Source organism: Microtus pennsylvanicus, chromosome 7 (assembly GCF_037038515.1).
Source record: "Microtus pennsylvanicus isolate mMicPen1 chromosome 7, mMicPen1.hap1, whole genome shotgun sequence".
In the NCBI taxonomy this organism is placed as follows: domain Eukaryota; kingdom Metazoa; phylum Chordata; class Mammalia; order Rodentia; family Cricetidae; genus Microtus; species Microtus pennsylvanicus.
This window is the reverse complement of record NC_134585.1, coordinates 3,625,075-3,652,836: the sequence shown is the minus strand read 5'-3', so window position 1 is coordinate 3,652,836 and position 27,762 is coordinate 3,625,075. Positions and strand designations below refer to the sequence as shown.

The 27,762-nt window shown below is 55.7% G+C and overlaps 2 protein-coding genes across 2 annotated transcripts in view; one reads left to right on the top strand and one right to left on the bottom strand.

Annotated features, from left to right (window-relative positions):
* Positions 1-2,496: 2,496 nt before the first annotated feature.
* Positions 2,497-14,980, top strand: Uqcc2 (ubiquinol-cytochrome c reductase complex assembly factor 2). The gene is made up of 4 exons (XM_075979651.1): positions 2,497-2,671; positions 11,807-11,881; positions 12,461-12,530; positions 14,814-14,980. The coding sequence occupies exons 1-4, from the start codon at positions 2,534-2,536 to the stop codon at positions 14,939-14,941; spliced, it is 411 nt and encodes a 136-aa protein (XP_075835766.1). The 5' UTR covers positions 2,497-2,533; the 3' UTR covers positions 14,942-14,980.
* Positions 14,981-15,542: 562 nt separating this feature from the next.
* Itpr3 (inositol 1,4,5-trisphosphate receptor type 3) overlaps positions 15,543-27,762 on the bottom strand; it is a 78,699-nt gene continuing 66,479 nt past the window's right edge. The window contains exons 46-58 of the mRNA XM_075979648.1: positions 22,126-22,212; positions 21,600-21,710; positions 21,327-21,519; positions 21,116-21,241; positions 20,760-20,932; positions 20,202-20,366; positions 19,599-19,791; positions 19,117-19,221; positions 18,914-19,041; positions 18,128-18,293; positions 17,596-17,756; positions 16,511-16,672; positions 15,543-16,208 (exon numbers count right to left, since the gene is read on the bottom strand). Of these exons, the coding sequence (XP_075835763.1) occupies positions 16,140-16,208; positions 16,511-16,672; positions 17,596-17,756; positions 18,128-18,293; positions 18,914-19,041; positions 19,117-19,221; positions 19,599-19,791; positions 20,202-20,366; positions 20,760-20,932; positions 21,116-21,241; positions 21,327-21,519; positions 21,600-21,710; positions 22,126-22,212 (1,839 nt within the window). The 3' untranslated portion in view covers positions 15,543-16,139. The remainder of the gene's footprint in view (positions 16,209-16,510; positions 16,673-17,595; positions 17,757-18,127; positions 18,294-18,913; positions 19,042-19,116; positions 19,222-19,598; positions 19,792-20,201; positions 20,367-20,759; positions 20,933-21,115; positions 21,242-21,326; positions 21,520-21,599; positions 21,711-22,125; positions 22,213-27,762) is intronic.

Below are 27,762 nucleotides of genomic sequence, written 5' to 3'. Positions count from 1 at the left end.
CTCCACCAGGTACACACGTGGTGCAGAGATATTCAAGCAGCCAGGACACCCATACTGACATGATGAGAATACCCTGGTAAAGTCAAAATGAAAACATGGAGGAAAGGGATGGTTCCATATAGGAGGAAGGTTCGCACTGTCTTAGTGTGCAATCTCTGATGTTCTCACGACAAAATCTCCTGATGATGCTCTTCCCATGTTCCCCATCGTTAAGCAGAGCTTGGCTGTGTTAGGCGGCACTGTGGAGCACACAGAAAGAAATATTACCAACTGTGGAGGGAAATGGGGGAGGAAGAGCAGGGGCGGCTTGGCAGTGACAGGAGGCAAGCCTTGGGCGGAAGTGGGAAGGAGGCAGAGGGAGGGGGTTGATCTGAACTGATCGGTGGGTGGTTTAAACAGAGAACAGTTTTCCAGAGCTCCAGGGGTGAGGTTCAGAGTGAGGAGTTATTGAAAGAGAACTCACCTTAGCTGGGGTGCTATGCCAAGCTGAGATGCTAGGTGGTTCAGCCCTCCAGAAAAGTTCCCTTATCACCCCATCAGGTTCCCATCCCTGCCATAGCTTCACCTTAGTACTCTGGCTAGCCACAAAGTTGGATGGCTTTATTGAGGTCAAAGGGCAAAGTTGGTCCATTTACTCCTGGGTTCCAGGCACTGAGGGGAGGGCTAGAAACCACAAGGCCCACCCCAGGTAGGACTTTGAAGAGCACTTGGCTGGCTCAGCTGTCCTGGGAGCAGGGGTAGGGAGACCTTCTGTCTCAGGCAGTAGGAAGAGAAACTTGACGGCAGTGAATGGTCTCTTGCTTCACTTGAGGTACAGGTTGAGAAAGGCCAGGGAGCCAGGGGAGTTTGAGCTGCTCTGCCTCCTTCTGTGGGTTCCCTTTCTCTACCTGCCGCATACACAGCCCTCCTATGTTGTTCCCTTTGTTGTGAACTCTGAGAGGTCTCAGGGTCTGACAGACCTAGGTTGGGATGTGGTTTTGTTCATTCATTTATTCAGTCAGTCACTCCATAAACACTAATGTCTAGGAGCCAAGTGCAAAACAAAATATGTGAAATTCCTTGTTAAAAGTATGAAGAGGAGACAGGTGGTGGTGGAACATGTCTTTAATCCCAGCACTCATGAGGCAGAGGCACACAGATCTCTGTGAGTTCGAGGCTAGCCTGGTCTACAGAGTGAGTTCCAGGACAGCCATGGGTACACAGAGAAACCCTGTCTCAAAAGGAAAACCATACACACACACACACACACACACACATATACATACACACACGAGGGAGGGAGTTGGCCAACAAGATGGCTCACCAGGTAAAGGCACTTCACTGGCGGTATAAATGCCTACAATCCTGGGAGGCTGAGGCTGGAGGATCTCAAAGTCAAGGCCAACCTGGATCACAAAGCCAGCACCCTGTTGCTTAGATGGTATAATTGGGATTGAAGAGATGACTCTGCTGGAGGAGGTCGCTAGTTTGTTCCCAGCCACCCAGAACAGAAACAATCACATAGGAACTGTATTAATTAAATCACTGCTTGGCCCATTAGCTCTAGCTTCTTATTGGCTAACTCTTACATATTAATTTAAGCCATCTCCATTAATCTGTGTATTCCACGAGGCTGTGGCTTACCAGGTAAAGTTTCTAGCATTTGTCTCCGGTGGTGGCTCCATGGCTTCTCTTGACTCTGCCCTTCTTTCTCCCAGCATTCAGTCCAGTCCTCCCCACCTAGCCCTGCTCTGCTATAGGCTCAAAGCAGTTCTTTATTCATTAATGGTAATCGCAGCATACAGGCGAAAATCCCACATCCTGACTCAGTGGTTAAGGGCATTTGCTACTCTTGGAGAGAATCAGTTCCGGGTCCCCAAACCAACACATAGAAGGGATGCACAGCGATACATACAGGTAAACACTCACACGTATAAAAGTAAAATAAAGAAAATACACTTAAAAAAAATCTTTTTTTTTTTTTAACGTTTTCCAGGTTGAAGCAACCTTTCTGGTACTATGCAGGAGATCTATGCATGACGCGAGGGTTATTTTGGAGAGGCTGAAGAGAGAGCAATGGTAGCTGAAAAACCGAAACAGAGATGTACGTGGCAGAGACATGCACGGGGCAAAGTGTGGGAGCAGGGCAGGCGCGTGTGGACGTCCAGTGCCTGCCAGAGGTGAAGTTCAAACACGTCTTCATCCAGTAACAACCAGTATTTACATGCAAATGTTTCTCTTATGCAAAACAGCAGAGGTCTCGGGGGAAGCTTTTTTAGTCAGGAGCTTGTAAAGTCATTGAGAAGCAAAGCTGTCCCCAGGGTACACTGAGTCTGCTTTGCCCCTGGGAGCTGGGCGAGTTCCAGGACGAAGACCGAAAAGCTCAAGGCTCGCACTCACAGGTGAGCAGCGCCCCTGCCTGGAGGGCAGCGATCCGAAGGCGAAACTGCGCATGTCCGCCGGCGAGGGGGGGGGGGAGCCAACGCGCCTTACTGCGCACGCGCCGCCCGCGGCCCCAACTCCTCCCCCGGGGGCGGGGCAAGCGGGGCCCAATATGGCCGCTCTCCGCTACCGTCGTTTCCTTAAGCTCTGTGAGGAATGGCCAGTGGACGAGACCAAACGGGGCCGGGACTTGGGCGCTTACCTGCGGCAGCGGGTAGCACAGGCCTTTCGGGAGGGAGAGAACACCCAGGTGACCGGCGGGAGGGAGGTTGGAGGTGTCGGAGCGGGGTGGGGGGCGGCGGGGGAATCTGCGCATGCGTCGGCCCCGTGACCGGCTGCACGTGCGAGGTGCCCATGTTCCAGCTAGCTGCGGAGTGCGACGCTTGCGGCTCCGTTTTCTCCTTTGTCTGCACCGTACAGTGGCCGGCGAATGTCCCCTGAGGTCCATATGCCACCAAAGAATCAAATTCTAAGGCGGGGTTGGTTCTTCCGTGACCCTGTTAATGTGTTTGCTAGCCGAGGTCGCACCCCAAGAACCCCCCAGCAGGACTCCGGCCAAACCGTTCTGCCACTCGCCCCCGTAAAACTGCAGGAGCTTTGGGCCTTCCACTCAAGTCCCTCGTGGGAGTAGTAGGCCTCCCCAGCGGAGGTTCCCTTATCAAGCACAGTCATGTGCCACAAACGTAGTAAGGTTCCAGGGAGACCGCAGTGAATTAGACAGGGTCTTGCCAATGTGGCTGTTTTTTGTAAGATTTTTTTGATTTATTTATTTATTTATTTACATGTACAGCTTTCTGCCTGCATGTATTCCTTCCCGCCAGAAGAAGGCACCAGATCTCATTACAGGTGACTGTGAGCCACCATGTGGTTGCTGTGAATTGAACTCAGGACCTGTGGAAGAGCAACCGTTGCTCTTAACCGCTGAGTCTTCTCTCCAGCCCCACCCCTCGTGACTTTGAGTGGACAGGACACTAGGAACAAGTAGAAACATAAGACAGTCCCGATCGCAGTAAATGTCACATTGTAGTGTTCCTGGGGCATAGGTGAGGCTCAAGGCATGAAGACAGCCAACACCCCACATTGGGAAGGGCATAGGAAATCAGACTGGCACTGTAGAGGAAAGAAAGCAAGCCAGAATGAAGGGCAGTGGAGGTGTGTCCACGACCACTCACTGAAGGGGAAACAGGAGCCAGGCACCATACAGTGTTTTTGTTTTAAATGTGTTCAGGTGTTTTACCTACCTGTGTGTCTGTGCATCACGTTGCTGCAGTGCCAACGGAGACCAGAAGAGGGCAGTGGATCCCCTGGAACTGGTTTCTGATGGTTGTGAGCCACCACATGGATATTAGGAATTGAACCTGGGTTTCTTTTTTAGCCGCTCAGCCACCTTTCCAGTCCTCCCATTCAGTCTTAAAGGCTCTGATGAAGAGTCGGATCTTACCGTAAGGCCTGTGAGAAACCATTGGGGGCATTTAGTCAGGGATCTGACATGGCCTCATTTTAAAAGGTTATAGAGGGTTATAGAGGGCAAGAGAAGCGAGGAGCTGCAGAGAAGCCTGCTGTGGTACCCAGGAAGAGATGCTGGTGGTTTAGATAAGGGTGGCTACACAGGAGATGGAAGTAACTGGAAATAGTTTGTAGCGAGCAAGTCACTCACAGCATGGACGTGCTGGATGTGGGGTAAAAGGGAAGAGGAACCAAGGACGGCACCTAGATTCTCCCCCTTTTCTTTTTTTGGTGTGAGCAGCTGGGTGCCATTTACTCAAATGGGAAAGACGAGATGAGGAACAGGTGGGGTGTGGGAAGAACATTGCACGTTTGATGGTAGATGCTGTAAGCTTGCGATGCCAAGTAGACTGGCTTCCAAGTGGAAATGTCAAGCAGGCAGGAGGTTATGTGAGCGTGGGGCTTAGGCAAGAGGTCAGAGGTGCCAAGTGAGGTGCCCAGCACACATACTGGCCACATAAACGACCTGTGAAGCCGGACCGTGACCTGCCAAAGCAGGAACTGGGGACACTGCAGCTCATTCCAGTCTAGCTGAACCCACCCACCTCAGTGAGATGGCACCCCTGCAACCTCTGACAAGATTGCTGTTTGGAACGTCTGGCCCAGGACTTCTGGGAGGCAGGAGAGGTCGCTGTATGCACAGTATCCTCAGAGCCTAGTGGTCTGCACTGCCCCATATCTTGCGGATCTCAAGGCAGGCCCATGGGCTTTCTAGGGCTGCGTTGCGCTGTGCTCTTGAGACCAAAGGTGCAGCCCCCCCCCCACTCATCCACCATGTCCGTGTGGTTCTTGCTCACAAAAGCGTCCGGTGAGCATCTGAATGAACATGTGATTGACTGTGGTTTGTGAGGCTGGTCATCTGCAGTCCGGTGGCACGTGTAGAAGTCCCTGGAAGAAGCGCCAGGGTGAGAGGGCCGATGCACGTGACAGACTCCGTGGTTTGACTTTCTCTTGTTTGTGGAGTCCCAGGCCCTGTTGCCCCAGGTGAGACCTGCTCAGCTCCACGCAGCTTAGAATTGGACAGCCAGAGGCTGGATGTACAGGGGGAGAGGCTGACCCTCACCTGCTGATTGTTAGCGTAATTCAGCCAGCAGGGCGGGGAGAGTTGTCGTCCTTTGTCCTCTCCTAGGGACAGGTTCTGATGAGCTGAGGCCCACACAGACTTGAGTCATAGCTGCAGATCTATGTCAGGGCTGCGCCAAGGGTTCTGCGACACTGATGGATGTGTTCTTGGTAGAGCAAAGTAGGGAGTCATGGGGGCAGTGGACACATTACTCAGGACCTTTGTCGTAGCTCATCCTGATGTCACCTGAAATTGAGCCTGCCTGGGCTTAGTAAATCTTGGTGATAATCTTTGGAGGGAGCAGCCCTTGCCTGGGACAGCAAACAGTGAGTCATTCCCAACACCTCCCCCGGATCACTTATAAAAGACCTTGAGAAAGAAAGGTTCTCAGAGACGCATCATTAAACCGACAGCAGAAGGTGGGATGAGACCCCGGGGGTGGCTGATTGCTGTGTCCCCCACCTTTCTGCCACTTGTCCAGAAAGTGGAACTGGAGGAGGTGGATGCTGCTGTGTCGAGCATCCCCTTGACCTTTTGGCTTCCTGTGGTCTAACAAGGGCTATAAAAGGTGCATAGAGCACTTGGCACAGCTCATCTGATTTTATCCTTTGTGTCACCAAGTGAAGTAGCCATTACTGTCCTGATTCTTACAGATATTGAAATCAAATCAGAAAAGTAAAACCACTGATCCAGGTCCCTTGACAATAAGAGGCAAGTAAAAGACAGGCCAGCCACGTGCCCTGGTCTGTGTGGCTCCCAGGTGTTGGCAGGTCCCCCGTTGTCAGTCCTTTGGAGAGACCCCTTGTTAAGTTTTTCTGTGAGCATCAAGACCCTCCTTCCCTTCCATTCATTGTTGGAGCAGAGAATTAAACGACTCAGGCCCACTTGTCTCCTTTGCCTGATCTACCTCTCCAGTGAAACAAGAAGAAAGGTGGTACTCGGTGGGACGCCAGCACAGAAAGGCCAATTAATAATTCTGGCTACAAACCCTCTGCCTCTGTGTAAGCCCTTCAGGGCTTCTCTTGGCCCACCCTAAACCCACCAGGAGGGGAGATGGCAGTGGGGAGCCGGAACACAAGGAACACTACTACCCTGCCTCCTGTTCCCTTTTGAAGCTCATGATTGTGGGTCTCGTCTGCTTTGAGTAGTTTCCTTAAAGGAGTTCTCATTCCCTGCAGCACCAAGAGTCTCAGTGTGGGAGCGGAGCAAACAGCTGTGCTGATTGACTGAACTCTAGGCACAGAGCAGGTCTTTTCGGGTGCAGGGTCGCTCAGGCCAGCTCTGGGAAGACTGGAGATGCTATTGTCTATCTGGCATGGGCTGTGACTGTGTTGTGTGAAGGGTTAGATGGGGCCAAGGGAAAGATGTCAGGCTTTGCTGGGTTTCTAGCAGAGAAAACAGTCCTGGCTCCTCCTCGAGGGGAATCTGAGGCCTGATCCTCAGCACCTCATTGGGGCAGGCAGCTTGTTACCCAGCCGCCTGGCACATGGTGGCCACAAAGAAGGCATCTTGGTGATGTTGGTGTGTATCAGGCTTTAGGGATGTGGCCTAAGGACAGATTGTGCTCTTTGTGACTCGGAGGCGCTACAGAGATGGTTTGTGAGCAGAGCGATCTCCAGGACGAACGGTGAAGTCATTCGTTGTCTTTACTCCCCTCGTTGAGAGTCTGCCCAGAGTGTTTGGGGCAGAGAGTTGTACTGGTGTGTGTGTGTGTGTACACGTGTTTGTATGTATGTGTGCGTGCGCATGCATGCTTGTGCACGTGCATTCACACACATAATCAGAGGTGTGGCTGTTTCCTCTCAGGGGTGAATGGCTGCTTCCAACCGCCTGCTGCCTACTGGGCACTGGTGGGAACTCGGAGCCTTCAGTGCTCGGCAGCCCTTGGTACCCAGGTCCAGCCTGGCTTCCCAGCCTCAACAACCAGCACAGTTGCAGGCTCAGCGCCCTACCCTCACAGTCCCTTACTTTGCCTTCAGAGCTTACGTCTTTATTAATCTTTGAGACCTTGGTGACTTTGAACTGCTGTAGTCCACATCAAAAGCCTGAACCCAGCTTGCCAGTGGTCTGGTGGCTCCTGGCCACTGGAGCCCTCTGTCCTGAAACAACTTGTCCCCCGCCTCTCTCTGCTCTCCTCCCATCCATGATGTGCTACTCCGGCTTGGACTAACTAGGGACTGTGTCTGCTCTGGCCCTGTGTGGCACTCCATCCTCACTGCCACACCTGACCTCTTCAGTCTGCAGTGCTGCTCTTCCCTGCCTCTGCCACCCAGCCTCCTGCTTCTCCTTTCCACCCCTCACAGTCTGCTCCCTAGCAGCGTGCTCTCCGTAGTAGGTGCTCAGGAAATGGCCGTCTAATTGCATTGACAGGATTGTGCTCCGCGACACATCTTTCATGTCAGAAGTTCATTTCAGAGTCAGGAAACCTTTCCCAGAGCCTCCTGGAGCAGAGCCAGCGCGACCTTAATTAGCAGAGCAGTCTGCGCACCCTCCCCAATGTGCTTATGCATCCCGTGTGGGGCTGGAATAGGGGCTGCTGTACAAATTGCTGTCACCACCCAAAATTCAATTTTGAAAATTGAAATCAGTGCCTACGGCACTGGTGTAGATTTGTATGTATAAAAGTTTAATATGGTAAAGAGAAATTTACTGACGGCTGAGCAAGGGGATGCAGAGGGAGCGATGGGGCTGTAAAGGGCGCTTGCTTCGGAGCCTCCATTTCATTCGTGTTCAGGGAACAGCCTTGAATTTTTCATAACGCTCATGTGCCGCTCTTTGTCCCAAAATGTCCATAATCTCATTAGGTGCAAATGCAAAACCCAGGTAATTTAAAGCTTTGTGTGTAGGAGTCTTTCCTAAAACCCCGAGGACATCTCATGAGAAATACTGGGGGTTCCTGGTATTTGTGCTGGAATCTGAGACTGGAGCATAAGATACAGGTGGGTGTGCGACGAGGCTTCGGGATTGAGGCGGGGATCCTGTTGATAGCTGATAAGTAGCAATCAGAACTGGATTTTAATTGCTGGGCTAGAGTTGGCTGTAATATGGGTCCTGGAATGGGCCGTGTTCTTGCTGTCTCTTAGTCAATAAGGCTTTGTTAGAAATCGGCATATTGCAAACTCCCACCGCCCCCATTAGGGTTGTACAGTCTTCTGTAATTGTGCACACCTGACCTAGTGGGAAATTAGATGACAGGCAATTTTGTAGTGTGTTTACTAGAGCCCCAGGATGGCCTTGAACTCCCCATCCTCCTACCTCCCGAGTTCTGAGATTACAGGCTTGTGCCACCATCCCTGGCTCCAAAACATGAACACTGAGGGACAGAGGGCACTGAGGCGGTTGAGGTTCCCAGGGTCACTTATTTCTGCTTGAGGCCCTGTCCTCTGCGCGCATGCTGTCCAGGCTGCTGCTGTCAGAGCAAGTGAGCTGAAGACAGGAGGAGACTCCCTGGTTGCTGGGGTCACAGAGGAGTAGGGCAGCCTCTGTGGGGATACTGGCAGGGACTCAGGTCTGGTTGGAGTCTGGGTTTGCCCAGGAGAGGCCTGGGAAGGAGGCCAAGTGCAGGCTGTCCCTGCTGGGCTCTGGGAAGGCAACCTGGTGGTGGGAGGGGTGCATGCAGATGAGCAGCCATGAGAACAGCCTTTGGCCAATCCCCCTTCGCTGTCCACGGATGCTTAGTACCAGCTGTGTCCACTCTGACCGGGTAAAGCCTCCGTGGTTCTTACCCTCTTACCCCCATCCCCAGTCAAACTCCTGCCAGATGCGCTGGCCACTTGGACCCACTCCTTGGTCCTTCCAGTTCTGTGCTAATAACCCTAAAGCACACTGGCCCCATTCCCTGACATTGCAGGCCAGGAGCTGCCATGTCACCCCTCATACCACCCTTGGTGATAAGGGGCTATTATCACTTCTTTTAAAGTCAAGTTCACCAGTATACCTAAAAAGTGACAATACAGCTGGGCGGTGGTGCACACCCTTAATCTCAACACCTGGGAACCAAAGGCAAGTGGATCTTTGTGTTCAAGGCCAGCCTGGTCTACAGAGCTAGTTCCAGGACGGTGAGGCTGTTACACAGAGAAAAACCCTGTCTTGAAGAAACCAAGAAAATAAAAAAGGTGGCAACACATGGAAGATAGAGACAGGGTGAGGTCCAGGGTGAAAGGTGATTGGCACAGGACAGGGGACCGCAGAGGTGGTCCCCTGCCCTGTGAGTTTCCCCAGACAGTGGCCAGGACTGGGGTGCTTGCACGGATTATTAGATAATAGCATCGCCCAGCATCAGTTGTCCTGCAAGATGACACGAGAGAACATCTGGATCCCAGGAAGTGCGTGCCAAGTGTGACAAGAGGGCCTGTGAACAGCCAGATGTTCACAAGAATGGGTGTGAGCAGGGAGTGGGAAAGGAACATGGCAGTTTTCTTCAAGCGAATGGGCAGAGGGTCGGTGGCTTGCCCAGAATCTACAGCTAGTGAAGAGTGGTACCAGGATCTTGCAGGGCAGCTACCCCCAGTGTCCTGCAGCCACAGAGGCCCCTGCTCACACCAAGGCGGGGCATGCAGATGTCTGTGTAGGGAGGGTTTGTAGGCAGGCAGTCAGCACAGCTGTGGAGAGCACAGCAGAGGGAATGACCTTTTCTATTGGAATTTAGATATTGGGTGACTGTTGTCTGAGTGTGCAGCTGCGTGCATGTGTGTGCGTGTGTGCATGTGTGCACATTGTACATGTACATGAGGAGGTCAGAAGGCAGCTTCTGATGTCTTTCCTCCAGTACTGTCTACCTTTTTCTTTCTCCCATAGTGGCACCACTAGGGAGGTGGAGACAAGAGCGATATGGCTGGGAGGAGAGAGGAATATAAAGGGGAAGAGCCGGGAACTCACTGCAGTGTGGCCCACGTCTGAGGACTCATGCAGACAGGATCTCGCCCTTTCAGTCTGAAAATTTGGTAGAGGTGAAAGGTCTCTCTAGTGGTTGGCTGCTCTGCTTTTCTGGTCTTGAGCTTGAACCCCAGTATCTGTGCCTGGGTTTTTATTATTCGTGCAACATCTCTACTTATTTATTTTGAGGCAAATTCTCTCTGCCCTGGAACTCGCTGAGTAGGCCAGCCAGTGAGCCCCGTCGGCCGAGCACTGTGGTTAATTGTGAGTGTGTGTTTCTGTGCCCACGTTTACAGTTCTGGGGATGGGACCTGCATGCTCGTGCTTATTGGTGAGCAGTTCACCAACAGAGCCGTCTCCCTAACCCTGACACGGGAGACGGGGTTTCATTCCGTATCCGTGGCCCAGAGCTTGTGGTTTGTGTGCTGTGTTCTTCTGTCCTCTGAGTCGCTGTTACCCACGCCTACTCTAGAAGCAGTGTGCCAGCGGTCATGGGGCCTCACAGCGCTGATCCTGGCATTCAGAAGGCAGAGGCAGGAGCAGCCCTGTGACCTCACTGTCATCCTGGTTCTCCATAGATCCAGGACAGCCAGAAGTAGAGACCCTGTCTGCACCCCACACCCTCAGAAGCATCAGGACGCAAGTGCTCCTCCCCAGAGAGCATGACTGCTGATCTAGTCCTGCTAGCCCTTGTCAGGAGAACTGCCCAGGGAGATGCCAACCCCACATTCTTCCTGTTTTGTGTCCTGTGATTAATGTCTTTGTCACATAGCTGACCCCAGTCTCTATCAGCTTTCAGCCCTCTCCTCGGGTGGGCATCCCTACCGACCCTGGCAGGGACTACATCTGGTAGCAAAGTAAACAGGCTTGGTGCTGCATCGGCTGCGAGCTGGGCCTCATCTGACACAGGCAGAAGAGGGCTGCCTCGCTGAAGTGCTTGCTTGACTCCTGATTTATTTATGTGCTTGTTCTGCAAGAAAGGATTTATTCAGAAAAAAGCCATCATTTGAGCTCTGGGAAACTCTGAAGGAGTTTTGTTGTGGAGCGTTTAGAATCCCTGGCAGAGAAGCGTAACGAGGTGCAGAGACAAATGGCAAAGGTGGAGAAAGGAAGGGTTAAAGACGGGAGGTCTGAGGGGCAGAAGACCCATCTTCTAGCAGAGGTATGCCTCCCTCATTGGCCGTGCAGAACGGGCACGGGCTGTTCCCCTCCTCTGTGCTCTGGCTGCACACAGCTGGCGTCTGCCTTGGGCCTCCTTTTCCTCCGGAGACAGTGTCTCCTCCACAGCCCAGGCTGACCTCACACCCTCTCTTGCCCAAGTGCTGGGGCTGCAGCTGTGCCGTGCATCTGCCTTTCCCCTTTGCGGTCTTAGCAGCCCCTTGCTTAGAGAGGAAAGTGCTGGAGGTTTCGTTGGTTGAGTTGTTGTTTGGTCTTTCATCAGAGAACATGTAATCCACTTCATGCTGGTCTCATTTCACAGAGCTGTGTCTCTGTCTGAGCCTCAGGCTGACCCCAGCGCTCTGCAGCCTCCTTGACAACACCCTGCATCCTCTCCTCATTTACATGGTCCCTTCCAGCCGGAGGACTGTTCTTCCCTGCCATATCTTGAACTTTCCAGATCCCTGGAGCCCACACTGCCCCCAGCATGTCCTTTGCAGCCTGCAGCTGGCGTGGTGCTTCCCAGGGTGCAAAGAGCTGCTGAACACTTGTTTGCTTGTTGAGGGTCCGGGATCCTGCAGGTTAGGGGCGAGTGAGGTGGGGCTTTTCAGCCACTGAGGTGGCTTCTCATAGCAGAAGCTGGAGGGAGGTTTGCTTCCCACAGAGCTGAGGCTCTTGTGCCCTCCTCTGAATGCATTATTACACACAACCCTCCCTCGAGGTGTGGGTGCAAATGGGGGGCACCTCCTCCACTTACTTCTCTCGGGGTACGCTGTCTTTCAGGTGGCAGAACCTGAGGCCTGTGATCAGATGTATGAAAGCTTAGCACGACTGCATTCAAATTACTATAAACACAAGGTGAGTGGGCTCGGGCTTTGCTCTTAGCCTCCGAAGGGAGAGCTGATTGATTATACAGTGTTCAGGTGTAACCAGTACTTTCAGCTACGCCAACAATGGTGCCCGGCAGAGGCCTTTAAAGGTCTGCTGAATAAAAGCCACAGCTTCTGTTCGTATTTCCCACTCGGTGATGGAACTGATGTCACACGCTGATAAAGACGGAGTACTGGAACAGTCCTGTCACACCAGGCTCTGCTCCTCCTCCTCAGCCTTGACATGATTACTGTCAGAATGCATGTAGTGTGGTTTTCCGGACTGGAAAAATATGTTCAGCAGCTCCACAAATAGATATGGCCAAATGGAAGAGCCTGTGCAGGGGGAGCCCTTCCAGATGCCACCTACCGAGTGTGAGCCTCAGCCCCACTGTGGGTGTTGTCTGGGAGCTAGCAGCTAGAAGTGCAGGCTCCTGGCCTCCAGGTGGCGCTGCCCCTCACATAGTCAGGTCTCTGGCCTCCTGTGCCCAGGTACATTGCAGCCAGCCAGAGCAAGGCTACTGTCCTGCAGAACTAATGTGTCCCTTCTCTCCTGCCCCTGTGCCAGTACCCTCGCCCCAGAGAAACCAGCTTCAGTGGCCTGTCCGTGGAAGAATACAAGCTGATCCTGTCCACAGGTAGGAGACATGACTACCCTCTCTGGTGGGGCTCACTGTGGGCGGGAAGACCTAGGAGGATTGCCTAGTAAGACACTTGTGCATGATGAGAAAGAACCCTGAGGAGCAGCTCAGAGAAAACCCTGAAGCTGTGTTTAAGCCACAGAATACGGAAAAGGTCAAAGGCATTACTTAGAAGAGAAAATCATCTTTAGTGCTTTTAATTCAAGGCTGGTGGCTGGGAACAAGGGACTACATATTTGCCAAATGGAAGTCATTGGAATCAGAATGGAAGGAAAATAATTTTATTTTTATGGTCCTAAGAGGGCTTTATAAACAATGAGTCTTTTAATTAAAACAAAAAGCTATTCAGTAAATGAGTGTGGGGATATCCGCCTGTGAGTTATCTGTCCCAGGAGATGTGGTCTGCAGGTTCGATATGCGTCTAACGAGGTCTGTTTAGGAGTCCTGACTAGAACCCAGTTGGTAGGAAGGAAGTCCCTGCCAGTCAGCCCCTCCCTACTTCCCCATTTCCATTGTCACTGAAAGAGGTGGCGGGGGTGGGGGCAGGGTCGGAGCAGGTAGGTACTGGAAAATTGCTATTTTTACTGCCAAGGATTGTCTATAAAAATAGGCTAACCTTTTCTGGGAGGGCATGGCCCTGAAACACTGGCTGCTGGTACTCTAGAAATTTCTCCTTCCTCTTGGCAGTGGAGGTTTGACCTTCTAGAATTCTTACCCTTCTGAGCAGATGGGACCCCATGTTGTCTGCTGTGTCTCAGGAGAGCAGCATCTCTTCACTCCCACATCACTCACTGGTCATGTCATCACCAGCAGTGAGGGGTCCTGAGAATGAACTGACCACGGACTCAGGTTCCCACTATCTTGTGCTTGTCCCTTCTGCCAGACCTCAGGAAGCCTTTGTGCGGGTGGTGGGCAGCGTGGTGACTGCAGGCCTGGCTTCTCGTTAGGTCAGCCCAGGAAACTCCAACAGTGTGTGCACAGCAGGGCTGTGTTTTTGTTACAGCTCTGGAGCCAGTACTACCTGGACCGTACTGCGTCCACACACAGGACCAGCCAGGCCTGCAGTGTGCTGCCTGCAGTGTACTACCTGGACCGTACTGCCTCCACACAGGACCAGCCAGGCCTGCAGTGTGCCCACTTGGCCTATGGAGGCCTTGGCGTGTGAGAGGACAGGGACTCCAGTGTCACACTTTGTAAAAGTCACAGAATAGGAGGTTGTGCTGGTGGCTGCTATGCAGTGCCCCAAGCTAGTGTGGAGCCACTGCCCATAAGCAGTAATTCAAGCCAGCACTTTTGTTAAAATTGAATCGTGTCTGAGTTTAGTATATGTGAATTATAAAATGAGATGCCACGGGCTCTCGGCTCAGGAGAGTTCTTGGGCTACTGGCTCTCTGCTAGGAGCTGTTCTGTGCCCCACAGATACGAACCATGTCTGGAGATCCTTGTGGTTGTCAGAGTTGGTGGGGTGAGAGCCATGCTGCCTTGGTGGGTAGAGGCCAGAGTGCTGTCGGCTGTCCTGTAGAACACAGGACCACCCTGAGAAAGACCACCAAACCCAGACTGTTAGCTCAGGGAAGAACTGCTTAGAGCATGTGTGCATTGGGGTAGTGGTGGGGGGCAGGGTCCAAACGGAGTTTCTCTATGTAGCCCTAACTGTCCTGGAACTCACTGTGTAGACAAGGCTAGCCTCAAACTCCCAGAGATCCTCCTGCTTCTGCCTCTGAGTGCTAGGATTACAACTACCTGGCTCATGTGTGTGGTTCTTAAAGTATGGCTCTCTGCATGCAAATGTGCATGTACATGCACACCCTGCCGCCACTGTGAGGACGACCCCTCTCAGTGTCACTGCCCTGACTGCACACACCCAGCTGGGGAGGGTTTGCAGTTGAACTCAAGGTTCAGGGTTCAGGGATTGGGGGTGGGAGGGAGGCATCTGGCAGCTTCTCCTTGTCTTGATGCATCCAGAACCAGGGGTTTGCCTCCCTCTACCTCAGTGCCTATAGCTGGTGTAGACATTAGAGTGGGCCCAACTTGAGAGAGTTGGGGCCATTTGTTTGCAAGGTCACGTGGAGTGGGTGAGGATGGACGCATCTGTGGTGCTGAGGGCTGGTCAGGGAGCCCTCGTGGGTCTGCCCCATCACCACCAGTGTGTTTCGCTGTAACCGTTGAGCACGGCTTTTCACCATATATGGACCCAGTATCTGGGGCACATAGAAAGCAAAGCATGCTCTTCTGGGGACAGCCCTGTGACGTCAGTGTTGTCTCTCTCTCCCTGTGCAGACACCCTGGAAGAGTTTCAGGAGATGGATAAGAGCGTGTGGAAGAAACTCCAAGAGAAGTTTGCACCCACAAGGCCAGAGGAGAAACATAAAGCCTGGGCACGGGTCTTGTCCCGCCCACGTACCTGACCCTCATCAATAAAGCTGTCCAGTTTCTCCACTCTTCCAGTTTGGGATTGACTCATCGGCTCCATCGGGGAGGCCTGCCCTGTCTGCCTGAGCAGAGGGAAGGTAGGGCCCTCGCAGTCTGAGGTCTGCAAGTAAGGATTCACAGGCTTCCTGTTGTGTCGTAGAGCTGGGGAGACGCCAGGACCCATAGTTAACAGGTGAGAGGCCGAGACTGGGCATCCTGCCTGGCCCTCTGCCACAGAAGACCTCCTAGGTCTCTCATTCCAGCCCTCCAGAGGTATGCATGCCCAGGTAGGACAGCAAAGCTGTAGCCACGCTTGAACTGGGTGCAGTGTGCCGGCACCAGGTAGGTTCTGAGGAGGGCTACAAGCCACACAGGCCACCTTAACTGCTTGAACTTCATGCTCCTGTTAGGTCTCACATCCTACAGCAGCCTAGGGGCTGGAGCCCAGTGGAACCAGCCAAGTAACCAGAGATCTGGAAGGCACTGGGGTACAAGACATGGCAGTTAGGATCCTGAGCCTGAGGGGAGGCCAGGCTGCCAGGGCACATTGGCCTCTGTGATACCAGCTGTGTAGGAAGCAGAGTCCCACTGGTGGACTTGGATTCTATTAATTTATTTAAGGCAATTAACACATTAGTTCTCAGGACACAGGACTTATAAAACACGACACACCAAAAAGGGGGAAAAAAAAAGAACAACAAAATACCACTTTCACACAGCCAGTCCTTGTCCCTGGGGCTTGTGACTCTCGCCTATAAAGCCATCCATCTGAATCAGACTACTTGGACATGGGCCAAGAGTTCAGCACCCTGTCCCTAGCAGGCACAACAGGGTGGGATGACCCCTGAAATAAGTTAAGTATCAAATCCCTAAGTAGCTAATAACAGCAGGCTAGCACCTTCCTGAGGCAGGAGGAAGGCAGGAACAGCCACAATGTAGTGCTTGGAGATGAGAGGCAGCCGCTTGTAACCCCTGCGAGGAGGACCACTGAGGAGTGTCAGTCACCGCTTCCAGGCGCAGCGGTCTGGAGGACCTAGTGTCCTCTAAGGCACTAAGGTAAACCAAGTCTCCTCAAGGGCTCTGAGCAGGACTGTCGGCTCTGCAGCACCCCTGCTGGCCAGGGCCTGGCTCCCTGACCCGAAGGAGGGGCAGTGCTGTTGGCAGTGGGTCTCTGGCGGGCTTCAGGGGCTCTTCTCAGCGGCTCATGCAGTTCTGCACATCCACAAAGCCCAGACGTTGCCTCCGTTTCCGCTGCTCTGTCATCTGAGGTAAACAAGTCTCATCAGGTGACCTAGCTCCCTTCTCCATGGCACCATGAAAGACTGCATCTTCCTCCAAGGGCCCAGCTGCCCTTCAGATAGACACCCCTAAGCCCCAGGGTGCCCTCTGCAGGTTGAGCCCTTGACTGGACACAATTGGTAAATCACTAGAAGAGCTATAGGGCAGCTGTGGCTACGTGTAGAGGAAGACAGTTCCTGCCACACTGAACCCTTGCAGGCCCGGCCTGGCCGCTGCACAAAGGGCCTCAGGTGGAGACGCTTAGGACCCTGAGGTCATGAACTCACCTGCTCCTTGAGCTCATTGAGTTGAGCGGTGAGGTGGGACACCAGCTTCATGGTGGAGCCAAGTTTCTCCTGCAGGATTCGGATCTCGTTCTGCTCACCCTCGCCCTCGCTGCTCACCAGGGACATTGCACGCATCCGTGGGAACCAGTCCAGGTTCTTGTTCTGGAACAAAATTGCTGGGGTCAGGACCAGTGAGGTGCTGCACAGGGAAAGCCACACCCTTAACCAGGTGCCTAGCAGGGAGTATGTCATGGGTCCTCCAGGTCCAGCAGACAGGAGGAAGCCAGAGGTGGGCTTCCACTGCCACAGCAGGCTGCCTTTCGTGACGTGGCCCTGTCCACTAGTGCCGTGTGCTGGTATCTCTCATCTGCCCACTCCCTGCCACAGCCAAGGCGCAGGAAGGCCAAGACCAGATCACTTCCTCATGCAAGGAAGATAGAGCCACACGGACGGCAGCAACTGTGCATGCGCCATGCAAGGAAAATAGAGCTATACAAGCCAGGCCCAGCTAGGGAGGGTTAGCACATGTGCCGAGGAAGGAAAGCCATGTTTCCTAGGAAGGAGGCATTAGCCAGGCAGTTTTCTGGTTCCCTATCACAGGCTGTGAATCCTCAGACCAACAGATAAACCCGAGACAAAACCTCACTGCCGCCATGACTATGGAAATTGGAAGGATTATATTTAATTCCTCTAAGCCTCGTATCTTTAAGCTTCTCTAGGCTCTCTCAGATTGGGACAATGCTGGCTTTCAGAAGCCATTCTCCCTCGCTGTGCCTTCTAAGAGGCCCTGTGGGGTCTCCCCGCTCCACGCAGCTCGGCACTGCTGTAGAGCAGGCTCCTCCAGGGCTGACGGGTGCCCCACATGTTCTGTTTCTCCTCCCACCAGCAGAGTGAATCCCATGGCGGCTGGCTGTGAGCAAGGTTGTACACAGCCAAGGGCTGGCCCCAGCTGCATCTCACTCCCTTTTTGGCCCAACAAGCGTCAGCAGCTGTCAACCCTCACTCAGGCAGAGGCCAGCAGATGTCGCATCTCCTCCCAGGTTGTGAAGCGGCAAGGCCAGGCCTGGGATGGCGCAGACACTCACCTTGATCATCTGGGCCACGTAGCTCTCGGGGCCCGTGTAGTCTGTCTTGTTCTTGACGCGAACCAGCACGATGAAGTACAGGTAGTTCCACATGTTGTGTTCCAGCTTGATGTGCTCCTCGAAGGACACAGTCTTGTTGTCAAACTTGTCCCTCTCCAGACCTGGGGCACAGGAAGGAAATGAAGCCACCGTGGTGATGGCTTCCCACGGTTCACCCTGTTAAAGCTCCCACTGCTCGGCCATGGAAATGCCCCTGGGCTCAAGCAGCTGCTCTGCAGGAGGGATGGCGACAGGAGTCTGCCCTGCAGGTAACCCTACTCTCTGGACGCTGGTCGCTGGGTTTGGAAGGAGCAATGGACTGAAACCAGAAGCCTAAGACCACAGTGGCCTCAGGTTCCTCTTGTGGAGGCTCAAGGAGTTGAAGCAGCCATCCACCTGTGCGGGAGCCTCGGCAAGGGTGGAACTGGGATGCCAGGGCATCGAAGCCTCTAGCAGTGCAGCGGGAAGCAGCCAGGAGAGGAAGGGGCCTCACCACAGATGAAGCACGTGGTCTTGAGGATCTCCTCTTTCTTCTGCTTCTCGCTGCGGAGGTCAGCAAAGGTGTCGATGATCACCCCAAAGATGAGGTTAAGCACAATGATGATGACGATGAAGAAGAACAGGAGGTCGTATACCACTCGGGCAGGGAAGAGGGACTCCTGCACAGCAAGAGGCACCATGAGGACAGGTCAGCAGGGAAGGTGTGGCTCTGGTCGCGCCAAGCCCCAAGAGAAAAGTGTGTGGGAGCCTAAGGATGGCAGTGACAGAAGGAGGCCGCGCGGACATTTGGGAAGGGTTGTTGTGTGTGGCGGTTTGTCCTACAAACGGAGTTTGTTCCTGCCTTTAATTTGGTTAAAGGAAAGGGCAGCCGTCAAGATGCCGAGCCTCACACATTCCAGAACTTTTGTCGAGCCAGAGACTTCTCCCAAACAACTGGGAGTTGATAGCCTATGCAGCCAGCAGCCCTGTGTCCAAGTCCTGAGACTCCTCACGGCTGACTCAGTGTCCTCCTCCGCCCTCTGGTCTGAGCAAGCCGGAGACTGATGCCTGGTTCACACCTTCCCAAGCCTCAGAGCCAAGACCAAGGTCACCAAGGTGTCCCTTGTCCATAGTGAGCCCAAGTGGGCTTGGGTGGGGAGCCGATAACTCTGGACAGTGTCACAGAAACTGGCTGAGCATGGGAAGGAGGGAGTATTCACACAAGTGGGTGGGATGGTCTGCACAGAGGGAGCCCAGCTGCTGCCTGGCTGGAGCCCAAGGGCAGGGCAGAGTTACTCACATCTTTGGAGGGCTTGCGCAGGATATCACCCACGCCACCACCATTGCGCAGTCCGTGGTTCATGACCGTGACGATGCACATGAGCAGAGTGTCACAGGCCCGCTCCGTGCTGTCCGGCTCCTCGTCCTCTGTGGGTGGTCAGTATGCTCAGACCTGGGCTGCCCATTCTGTCCCATCCCGTCCTGCAGGTGTCCCAGTCTTACCGTCTAGGATCTCAGGCACCGAGACCTCCGAGACACAGTCTATCTTGTCCCCACTACATGTGCCCACAAACGTGGCAGCTCCATGTGGCATTCCCAGGGTGCTGGCTGGAGGGGATAGGAACAAGATCACAAGGAGATACAACTGTCTGTCTGCTCTTAGCATATCTCTAGTCTGTCCTGAGGCACGTCTCTGGGAAGTACCCCCACCTACTGGCTCACACTAAAGCCAGGGAGGGACTCTGTGACTCTGGGCCTGACCCCAGGCCCCTGCAGGCACCAGGTTCTGCATGAATGGCTAGTCTACCCCTCAGACTGCAGTGAACTGGAGCATGCCTAGGGATGCAGGTTGGTGTAGGCTAGATGCTCCCAAAACTCAACAGGAAGGCTGGAGAAATAGGCATGCCCTGTCTGGTGCTGACAGTTACCTGTGCATGCCCACTGTCGCCCACACACACCCACTCCAGAAAGGAAATCCCCAAGACCTCTGGAGTGGTTCCCAGGCAGCCGGTCCACCTCCAGAATGAAGTCATCCTTGAGGAAGAGGAACCCCACGATGGAGAAGAGGTAGACTAGGATGAGGGCCAGGAGGGCAGTTAGCAGGATGGAGCGGCCATTGCGGGTCACACTCTTGATAACATTAAACAGCGTCTCCTCACGGTAGATGAGGTCAAAGAGCTGCAGGAACAGTCCCTCAGTAAGTCAGGCCCTGCCAGTGGGGTCAGTGCTCAGGCTGGAGTGGAGCAAACTGGGGGGGTTCTAGAAGAATCTGGTTCTAAGAGCAGGGGAGAGTGAGTGGTGTCACAGGTGAGTGGCCAGCAGCCACTCTGGAAGGACAAGGACGGCAGCTCTTGCTGCACTCCCAGGGAAGCACTGTGTTTCTCCCAGAGCTGCTCATTGCCCCTGTGATTCTAGGAGGCTGAGCTGTCATGAGGCACAGGGCAGAGAAGAAACCTGCTTGGAGTTACACACTGTTCAGGTCAGGGGTTGGGGAACAAATGCCTGGTCTGGCTGAGCCCAGGGCACAGGTGGAGGCTTGTGAGAGACCAGAGTTGGGACCCCCTGTCCCAGCCCAGCTGCAGGCTCACCAGGATGCTGTAGAAGAGCTCATGGGCAAAGAGGCCCAGGACGCTGGTCAGGATGTAGCCTACGTGGTACAAGAACTCCATGTCCATGACCATGGCCTTGTAGCCACGGATGAAGGTGCCACGGTTGCCCACGAAGCTCACCACAAACACGATCTTGTTGGTCAGCTGGATGGGAAGGACAGTATGCGGCGGTCAGCACCCCATCCTCAGCCCTGCCACCTAGCCCAAAACAGACGCTAGTTCTGTGGAATGAGAAGTGCTGGTCCCACTTGTGAGAGGTGCGGTTATCAAAGAAGTGGCACAGGGGAAACTGAGGCTCAGGTGAAGCAGGCTGGAGCATAGAAGACTCCAGTCGTACAGTGCTGAGTTAGGAAAAGTCCTTCCCATCTTTTGGGGAACAATAAAACAAGTTTGATGTCCTCCTGTGCACTGGCAGGCAGTGCATGGCCAGCACCCTGCATTTAATGCCCAAGGCTGCCCGAGTTGTGGGAGAAGCACAGAACAGGCCCAAGAATGGTAGGGGTGAGCAGGATGGCCAGAGGACCCCACGGCACTCACATTGAGGGCACCCAGGATGTTGAGTGTGGGCCCAATGCCTAAGTAGTAGATGGACCGCAGGATGAGCGCCACGATGAGGGGGCGGACACTGTAGCGCTTTGTGAACAGTGCCGCGATGGAGAAGCAGATGAGGATCCAGAAGAGCAGCGAGATGAGTGGGGAGCCCAGCACGCCTGGGAGCAGTGGGCAGGCGTGAGCTGGCCCCCGCGTGAGTCCCAGAGCCCCCCGAGCCTCCCCTAAGGGCCGGGTAGACCTGCCGTACCCCGCCTCTATCTCCCAGGAGGACAACCCATCTGTCCCGTGAGCCACACTTGCCCCATGACATGCAGAGGGCCCACAGGGCAGTGCAGCCTCACCTGTGGACGCCCCCTCTACGTAGGGGTAGAAGAAGGCGATGATGATGTTGATGAACACAGCCAGATTGAAGGAGATGCTGCCCCACAGTGTCATGCGGCGGGAGAACCAGTAGATGAGCGGCATGCCTGTGGAGACAGTGTGGCGTCAGGGCCCAGATGGACAGCCCCTCTGCCCCGGGGCACCCAGGAAGGGGGGTGCCCCCGTCCTCACTGCGAAGCCGGCGTTGCCACTCCATCTCATTATGCAGGAACGAGGACTGGTCGAAGAAGTCGCTCACTTTGCTGCCCTGCTCGTCCTGCTCGGTGGTGGTGAAGAGCCGGTGCTTGGTCTCCTCTGTCAGAAACTGGCAGATGCCAGGCACGGGGAACACAATCTGCTCCATGCTTCGGTCTTGCCGCACAATCTGATGGGTCAGGCAACACTTGGTCACGCTGGGAGAGGCCCTCGCTGCCCCCAGCTCACGCCCGGCGTCTTCCGCCTCACCTCAATCTGCGAGGTATGGTTCTCATAGTAGGCCAGAGGGTCTTCTTCCTCCTCCTGGGCAGGCACCGAGGACTTGAGCATCTGGGACAGCTGCTTGTTGTTGAGACTGAGCTGGGGGCACAGGTGTGGACACTGGGTCAGCCCTGCACCCATCCAGAGTGCTGCTCGCAGGGGTGACCAGTCAGCCAGCCCAGACATAGCTCACTCAACCGTGATGGGGGAGTTAGTGCCCTCTTCAGCCCTGCCTGAGGTCCTGTTAGAATAGTCCAGACATGCCCCAGATGCAAGGTCTTGCTTTCATGTCTATATCAAGGTTACAGCACCACACCCCAGTCTAGCTGCAAGCCCCACTCACAGCCTCTAGGCTGGCTTCAGAGGAACACAGCTTGCTGTCTCTAGCCTGCTCCTAACTTATCCCACATCCCTGCCCTCAGGACACAGCTCTATTCCTTGGCTGACACCAGTCCACCCAACCCCCCCCCAAGCAGGCTCCACACCCAGACTCTCAGCCTGCTACCTGCCGTACCATGGAAGAGATGCCCTCCGCCTCCTCCTCCTGGATGCGCCTCACCGGCTTCAGCAGGTGCTGCAGCTGTTTGTTGTGCCTGGAAAGCTGCAGAGGACAGGACAAGACAGCTGTGAGCACTGCTGCAGGGGACAGGACAGCTGTGCACACTGCTGCAGGGGACAGGACAGCTGTGAGCACTGCTGCAGGGGACAGGACAGGACAGCTGTGAGCACTGCTGCAGGGGACAGGACAGGACAGCTGTGAGTACTGCTGCAGAGGACAGGACAGCTGTGAGCACTGCTGCAGAGGACAGGACAGGACAGCTGTGAGCACTGCTGCAGGGGACAGGACAGCTGTGAGCACTGCTGCAGGGGACAGGACAGGACAGCTGTGAGCACTGCTGCAGAGGACAGGACAGGACAGCTGTGAGCACTGCTGCAGAGGACAGGACAGCTGTGAGCACTGCTGCAGAGGACAGGACAGCTGTGAGCACTGCTGCAGGGGACAGGACAGGACAGCTGTGCGCACTGCTGCAGAGGACAGGACAGGACAGCTGTGAGCACTGCTGCAGGGGACAGGACAGCTGTGAGCACTGCTGCAGAGGACAGGACAGGACAGCTGTGAGCACTGCTGCAGAGGACAGGACAGCTGTGAGCACTGCTGCAGGGGACAGGACAGCTGTGAGCACTGCTGCAGGGGACAGGACAGCTGTGAGCACTGCTGCAGGGGACAGGACAGGACAGCTGTGAGCACTGCTGCAGGGGACAGGACAGTAGTGAGCACTGCTGCAGGGGACAGGACGGGACAGGACAGCTGTGAGCACTGCTGCAGAGGACAGGACAGGACAGCTGTGAGCACTGCTGCAGGGGACAGGACAGGACAGCTGTGAGCACTGCTGCAGGGGACAGGACAGGACAGCTGTGAGCACTGCTGCAGGGGACAGGACAGGACAGCTGTGAGCACTGCTGCAGGGGACAGGACAGGACAGCTGTGAGCACTGCTGCAGGGGACAGGACAGCTGTGAGCACTGCTGCAGGGGACGGGACAGGACAGCTGTGAGCACTGCTGCAGGGGACAGGACAGGACAGCTGTGAGCACTGCTGCAGGGGACAGGACAGGACAGCTGTGAGCACTGCTGCAGGGGACAGGACAGGACAGCTGTGAGCACTGCTGCAGGGGACAGGACGGGACAGGACAGCTGTGAGCACTGCTGCAGGGGACAGGACAGGACAGCTGTGAGCACTGCTGCAGGGGACAGGACAGCTGTGAGCACTGCTGCAGGGGACAGGAGAGCTGTGAGCACTGCTGCAGGGGACAGGACAGCTGTGAGCACTGCTGCAGGGGACAGGACAGGACAGCTGTGAGCACTGCTGCAGGGGACAGGACAGCTGTGAGCACTGCTGCAGGGGACAGGACAGCTGTGAGCACTGCTGCAGGGGACAGGACGGGACAGGACAGCTGTGAGCACTGCTGCAGGGGACAGGACAGGACAGCTGTGAGCACTGCTGCAGAGGACAGGACAGCTGTGAGCACTGCTGCAGAGGACAGGACAGCTGTGAGCACTGCTGCAGAGGACAGGACAGCTGTGAGCACTGCTGCAGGGGACAGGACAGGACAGCTGTGCGCACTGCTGCAGAGGACAGGACAGGACAGCTGTGAGCACTGCTGCAGGGGACAGGACAGCTGTGAGCACTGCTGCAGAGGACAGGACAGGACAGCTGTGAGCACTGCTGCAGAGGACAGGACAGCTGTGAGCACTGCTGCAGGGGACAGGACAGCTGTGAGCACTGCTGCAGGGGACAGGACAGGACAGCTGTGAGCACTGCTGCAGGGGACAGGACAGCTGTGAGCACTGCTGCAGGGGACAGGACGGGACAGGACAGCTGTGAGCACTGCTGCAGAGGACAGGACAGGACAGCTGTGAGCACTGCTGCAGGGGACAGGACAGGACAGCTGTGAGCACTGCTGCAGGGGACAGGACAGGACAGCTGTGAGCACTGCTGCAGGGGACAGGACAGGACAGCTGTGAGCACTGCTGCAGGGGACAGGACAGGACAGCTGTGAGCACTGCTGCAGGGGACAGGACGGGACAGGACAGCTGTGAGCACTGCTGCAGGGGACAGGACAGGACAGCTGTGAGCACTGCTGCAGGGGACAGGACAGGACAGCTGTGAGCACTGCTGCAGGGGACAGGACAGGACAGCTGTGAGCACTGCTGCAGGGGACAGGACGGGACAGGACAGCTGTGAGCACTGCTGCAGGGGACAGGACAGGACAGCTGTGAGCACTGCTGCAGGGGACAGGACAGGACAGCTGTGAGCACTGCTGCAGAGGACAGGACAGCTGTGAGCACTGCTGCAGGGGACAGGACAGCTGTGAGCACTGCTGCAGGGGACAGGACAGGACAGCTGTGAGCACAGCTGCAGGGGACAGGACAGCTGTGAGCACTGCGGCAGGGGACAGGACAGGACAGCTGTGAGCACTGCTGCAGAGGACAAAACAGGACAGCTGTGAACACTGCTGCAGAGGACAGGACAGGACAGGACAGGACAGCTGTGAGCACTGCTGCAGGGGACAGGACAGGACAGGACAGGACAGCTGTGAGCACTGCTGCAGGGGACAGGACGGGACAGGACAGCTGTGAGCACTGCTGCAGGGGACAGGACGGGACAGGACAGCTGTGAGCACTGCTGCAGGGGACAGGACAGCTGTGAGCACTGCTGCAGGGGACAGGACAGCTGTGAGCACTGCTGCAGGGGACAGGACAGGACAGCTGTGAGCACTGCTGCAGGGGACAGGACAGCTGTGAGCACTGCTGCAGAGGACAGGACAGCTGTGAGCACTGCTGCAGAGGACAGGACAGGACAGCTATGAGCACTGCTGCAGGGGACAGGACAGGACAGCTGTGAGCACTGCTGCAGGGGACAGGACAGGACAGCTGTGAGCACTGCTGCAGGGGACAGGACAGCTGTGAGCACTGCTGCAGGGGACAGGACAGGACAGCTGTGAGCACTGCTGCAGGGGACAGGACAGGACAGCTGTGAGTACTGCTGCAGAGGACAGGACAGCTGTGAGCACTGCTGCAGAGGACAGGACAGGACAGCTGTGAGCACTGCTGCAGAGGACAGGACAGCTGTGAGCACTGCTGCAGGGGACAGGACAGGACAGCTGTGAGCACTGCTGCAGAGGACAGGACAGGACAGCTGTGAGCACTGCTGCAGAGGACAGGACAGCTGTGAGCACTGCTGCAGGGGACAGGACAGCTGTGAGCACTGCTGCAGAGGACAGGACAGGACAGCTGTGAGCACTGCTGCAGAGGACAGGACAGCTGTGAGCACTGCTGCAGGGGACAGGACAGCTGTGAGCACTGCTGCAGGGGACAGGACAGGACAGCTGTGAGCACTGCTGCAGGGGACAGGACAGCTGTGAGCACTGCTGCAGGGGACAGGACGGGACAGGACAGCTGTGAGCACTGCTGCAGAGGACAGGACAGGACAGCTGTGAGCACTGCTGCAGGGGACAGGACAGGACAGCTGTGAGCACTGCTGCAGGGGACAGGACAGGACAGCTGTGAGCACTGCTGCAGGGGACAGGACAGGACAGCTGTGAGCACTGCTGCAGGGGACAGGACAGGACAGCTGTGAGCACTGCTGCAGGGGACAGGACGGGACAGGACAGCTGTGAGCACTGCTGCAGGGGACAGGACAGGACAGCTGTGAGCACTGCTGCAGGGGACAGGACAGGACAGCTGTGAGCACTGCTGCAGGGGACAGGACAGGACAGCTGTGAGCACTGCTGCAGGGGACAGGACGGGACAGGACAGCTGTGAGCACTGCTGCAGGGGACAGGACAGGACAGCTGTGAGCACTGCTGCAGGGGACAGGACAGGACAGCTGTGAGCACTGCTGCAGAGGACAGGACAGCTGTGAGCACTGCTGCAGGGGACAGGACAGCTGTGAGCACTGCTGCAGGGGACAGGACAGGACAGCTGTGAGCACTGCTGCAGGGGACAGGACAGCTGTGAGCACTGCGGCAGGGGACAGGACAGGACAGCTGTGAGCACTGCTGCAGAGGACAAAACAGGACAGCTGTGAACACTGCTGCAGAGGACAGGACAGGACAGGACAGGACAGCTGTGAGCACTGCTGCAGGGGACAGGACAGGACAGGACAGGACAGCTGTGAGCACTGCTGCAGGGGACAGGACGGGACAGGACAGCTGTGAGCACTGCTGCAGGGGACAGGACGGGACAGGACAGCTGTGAGCACTGCTGCAGGGGACAGGACAGCTGTGAGCACTGCTGCAGGGGACAGGACAGCTGTGAGCACTGCTGCAGGGGACAGGACAGGACAGCTGTGAGCACTGCTGCAGGGGACAGGACAGCTGTGAGCACTGCTGCAGAGGACAGGACAGCTGTGAGCACTGCTGCAGAGGACAGGACAGGACAGCTATGAGCACTGCTGCAGGGGACAGGACAGGACAGCTGTGAGCACTGCTGCAGGGGACAGGACAGGACAGCTGTGAGCACTGCTGCAGGGGACAGGACAGCTGTGAGCACTGCTGCAGGGGACAGGACAGCTGTGAGCACTGCTGCAGGGGACAGGACAGGACAGCTGTGAGTACTGCTGCAGAGGACAGGACAGCTGTGAGCACTGCTGCAGAGGACAGGACAGGACAGCTGTGAGCACTGCTGCAGAGGACAGGACAGCTGTGAGCACTGCTGCAGGGGACAGGACAGGACAGCTGTGAGCACTGCTGCAGAGGACAGGACAGGACAGCTGTGAGCACTGCTGCAGAGGACAGGACAGCTGTGAGCACTGCTGCAGGGGACAGGACAGCTGTGAGCACTGCTGCAGGGGACAGGACAGCTGTGAGCACTGCTGCAGGGGACAGGACAGGACAGCTGTGAGCACTGCTGCAGGGGACAGGACAGCTGTGAGCACTGCTGCAGGGGACAGGACGGGACAGGACAGCTGTGAGCACTGCTGCAGGGGACAGGACGGGACAGGACAGCTGTGAGCACTGCTGCAGGGGACAGGACAGGACAGCTGTGAGCACTGCTGCAGGGGACAGGACAGCTGTGAGCACTGCGGCAGGGGACAGGACAGGACAGCTGTGAGCACTGCTGCAGAGGACAAAACAGGACAGCTGTGAACACTGCTGCAGAGGACAGGACAGGACAGGACAGGACAGCTGTGAGCACTGCTGCAGGGGACAGGACAGGACAGGACAGGACAGCTGTGAGCACTGCTGCAGGGGACAGGACGGGACAGGACAGCTGTGAGCACTGCTGCAGGGGACAGGACGGGACAGGACAGCTGTGAGCACTGCTGCAGGGGACAGGACAGCTGTGAGCACTGCTGCAGGGGACAGGACAGCTGTGAGCACTGCTGCAGGGGACAGGACAGGACAGCTGTGAGCACTGCTGCAGGGGACAGGACAGCTGTGAGCACTGCTGCAGAGGACAGGACAGCTGTGAGCACTGCTGCAGAGGACAGGACAGGACAGCTGTGAGCACTGCTGCAGGGGACAGGACAGGACAGCTGTGAGCACTGCTGCAGGGGACAGGACAGGACAGCTGTGAGCACTGCTGCAGGGGACAGGACAGGACAGCTGTGAGCACTGCTGCAGGGGACAGGACAGGACAGCTGTGAG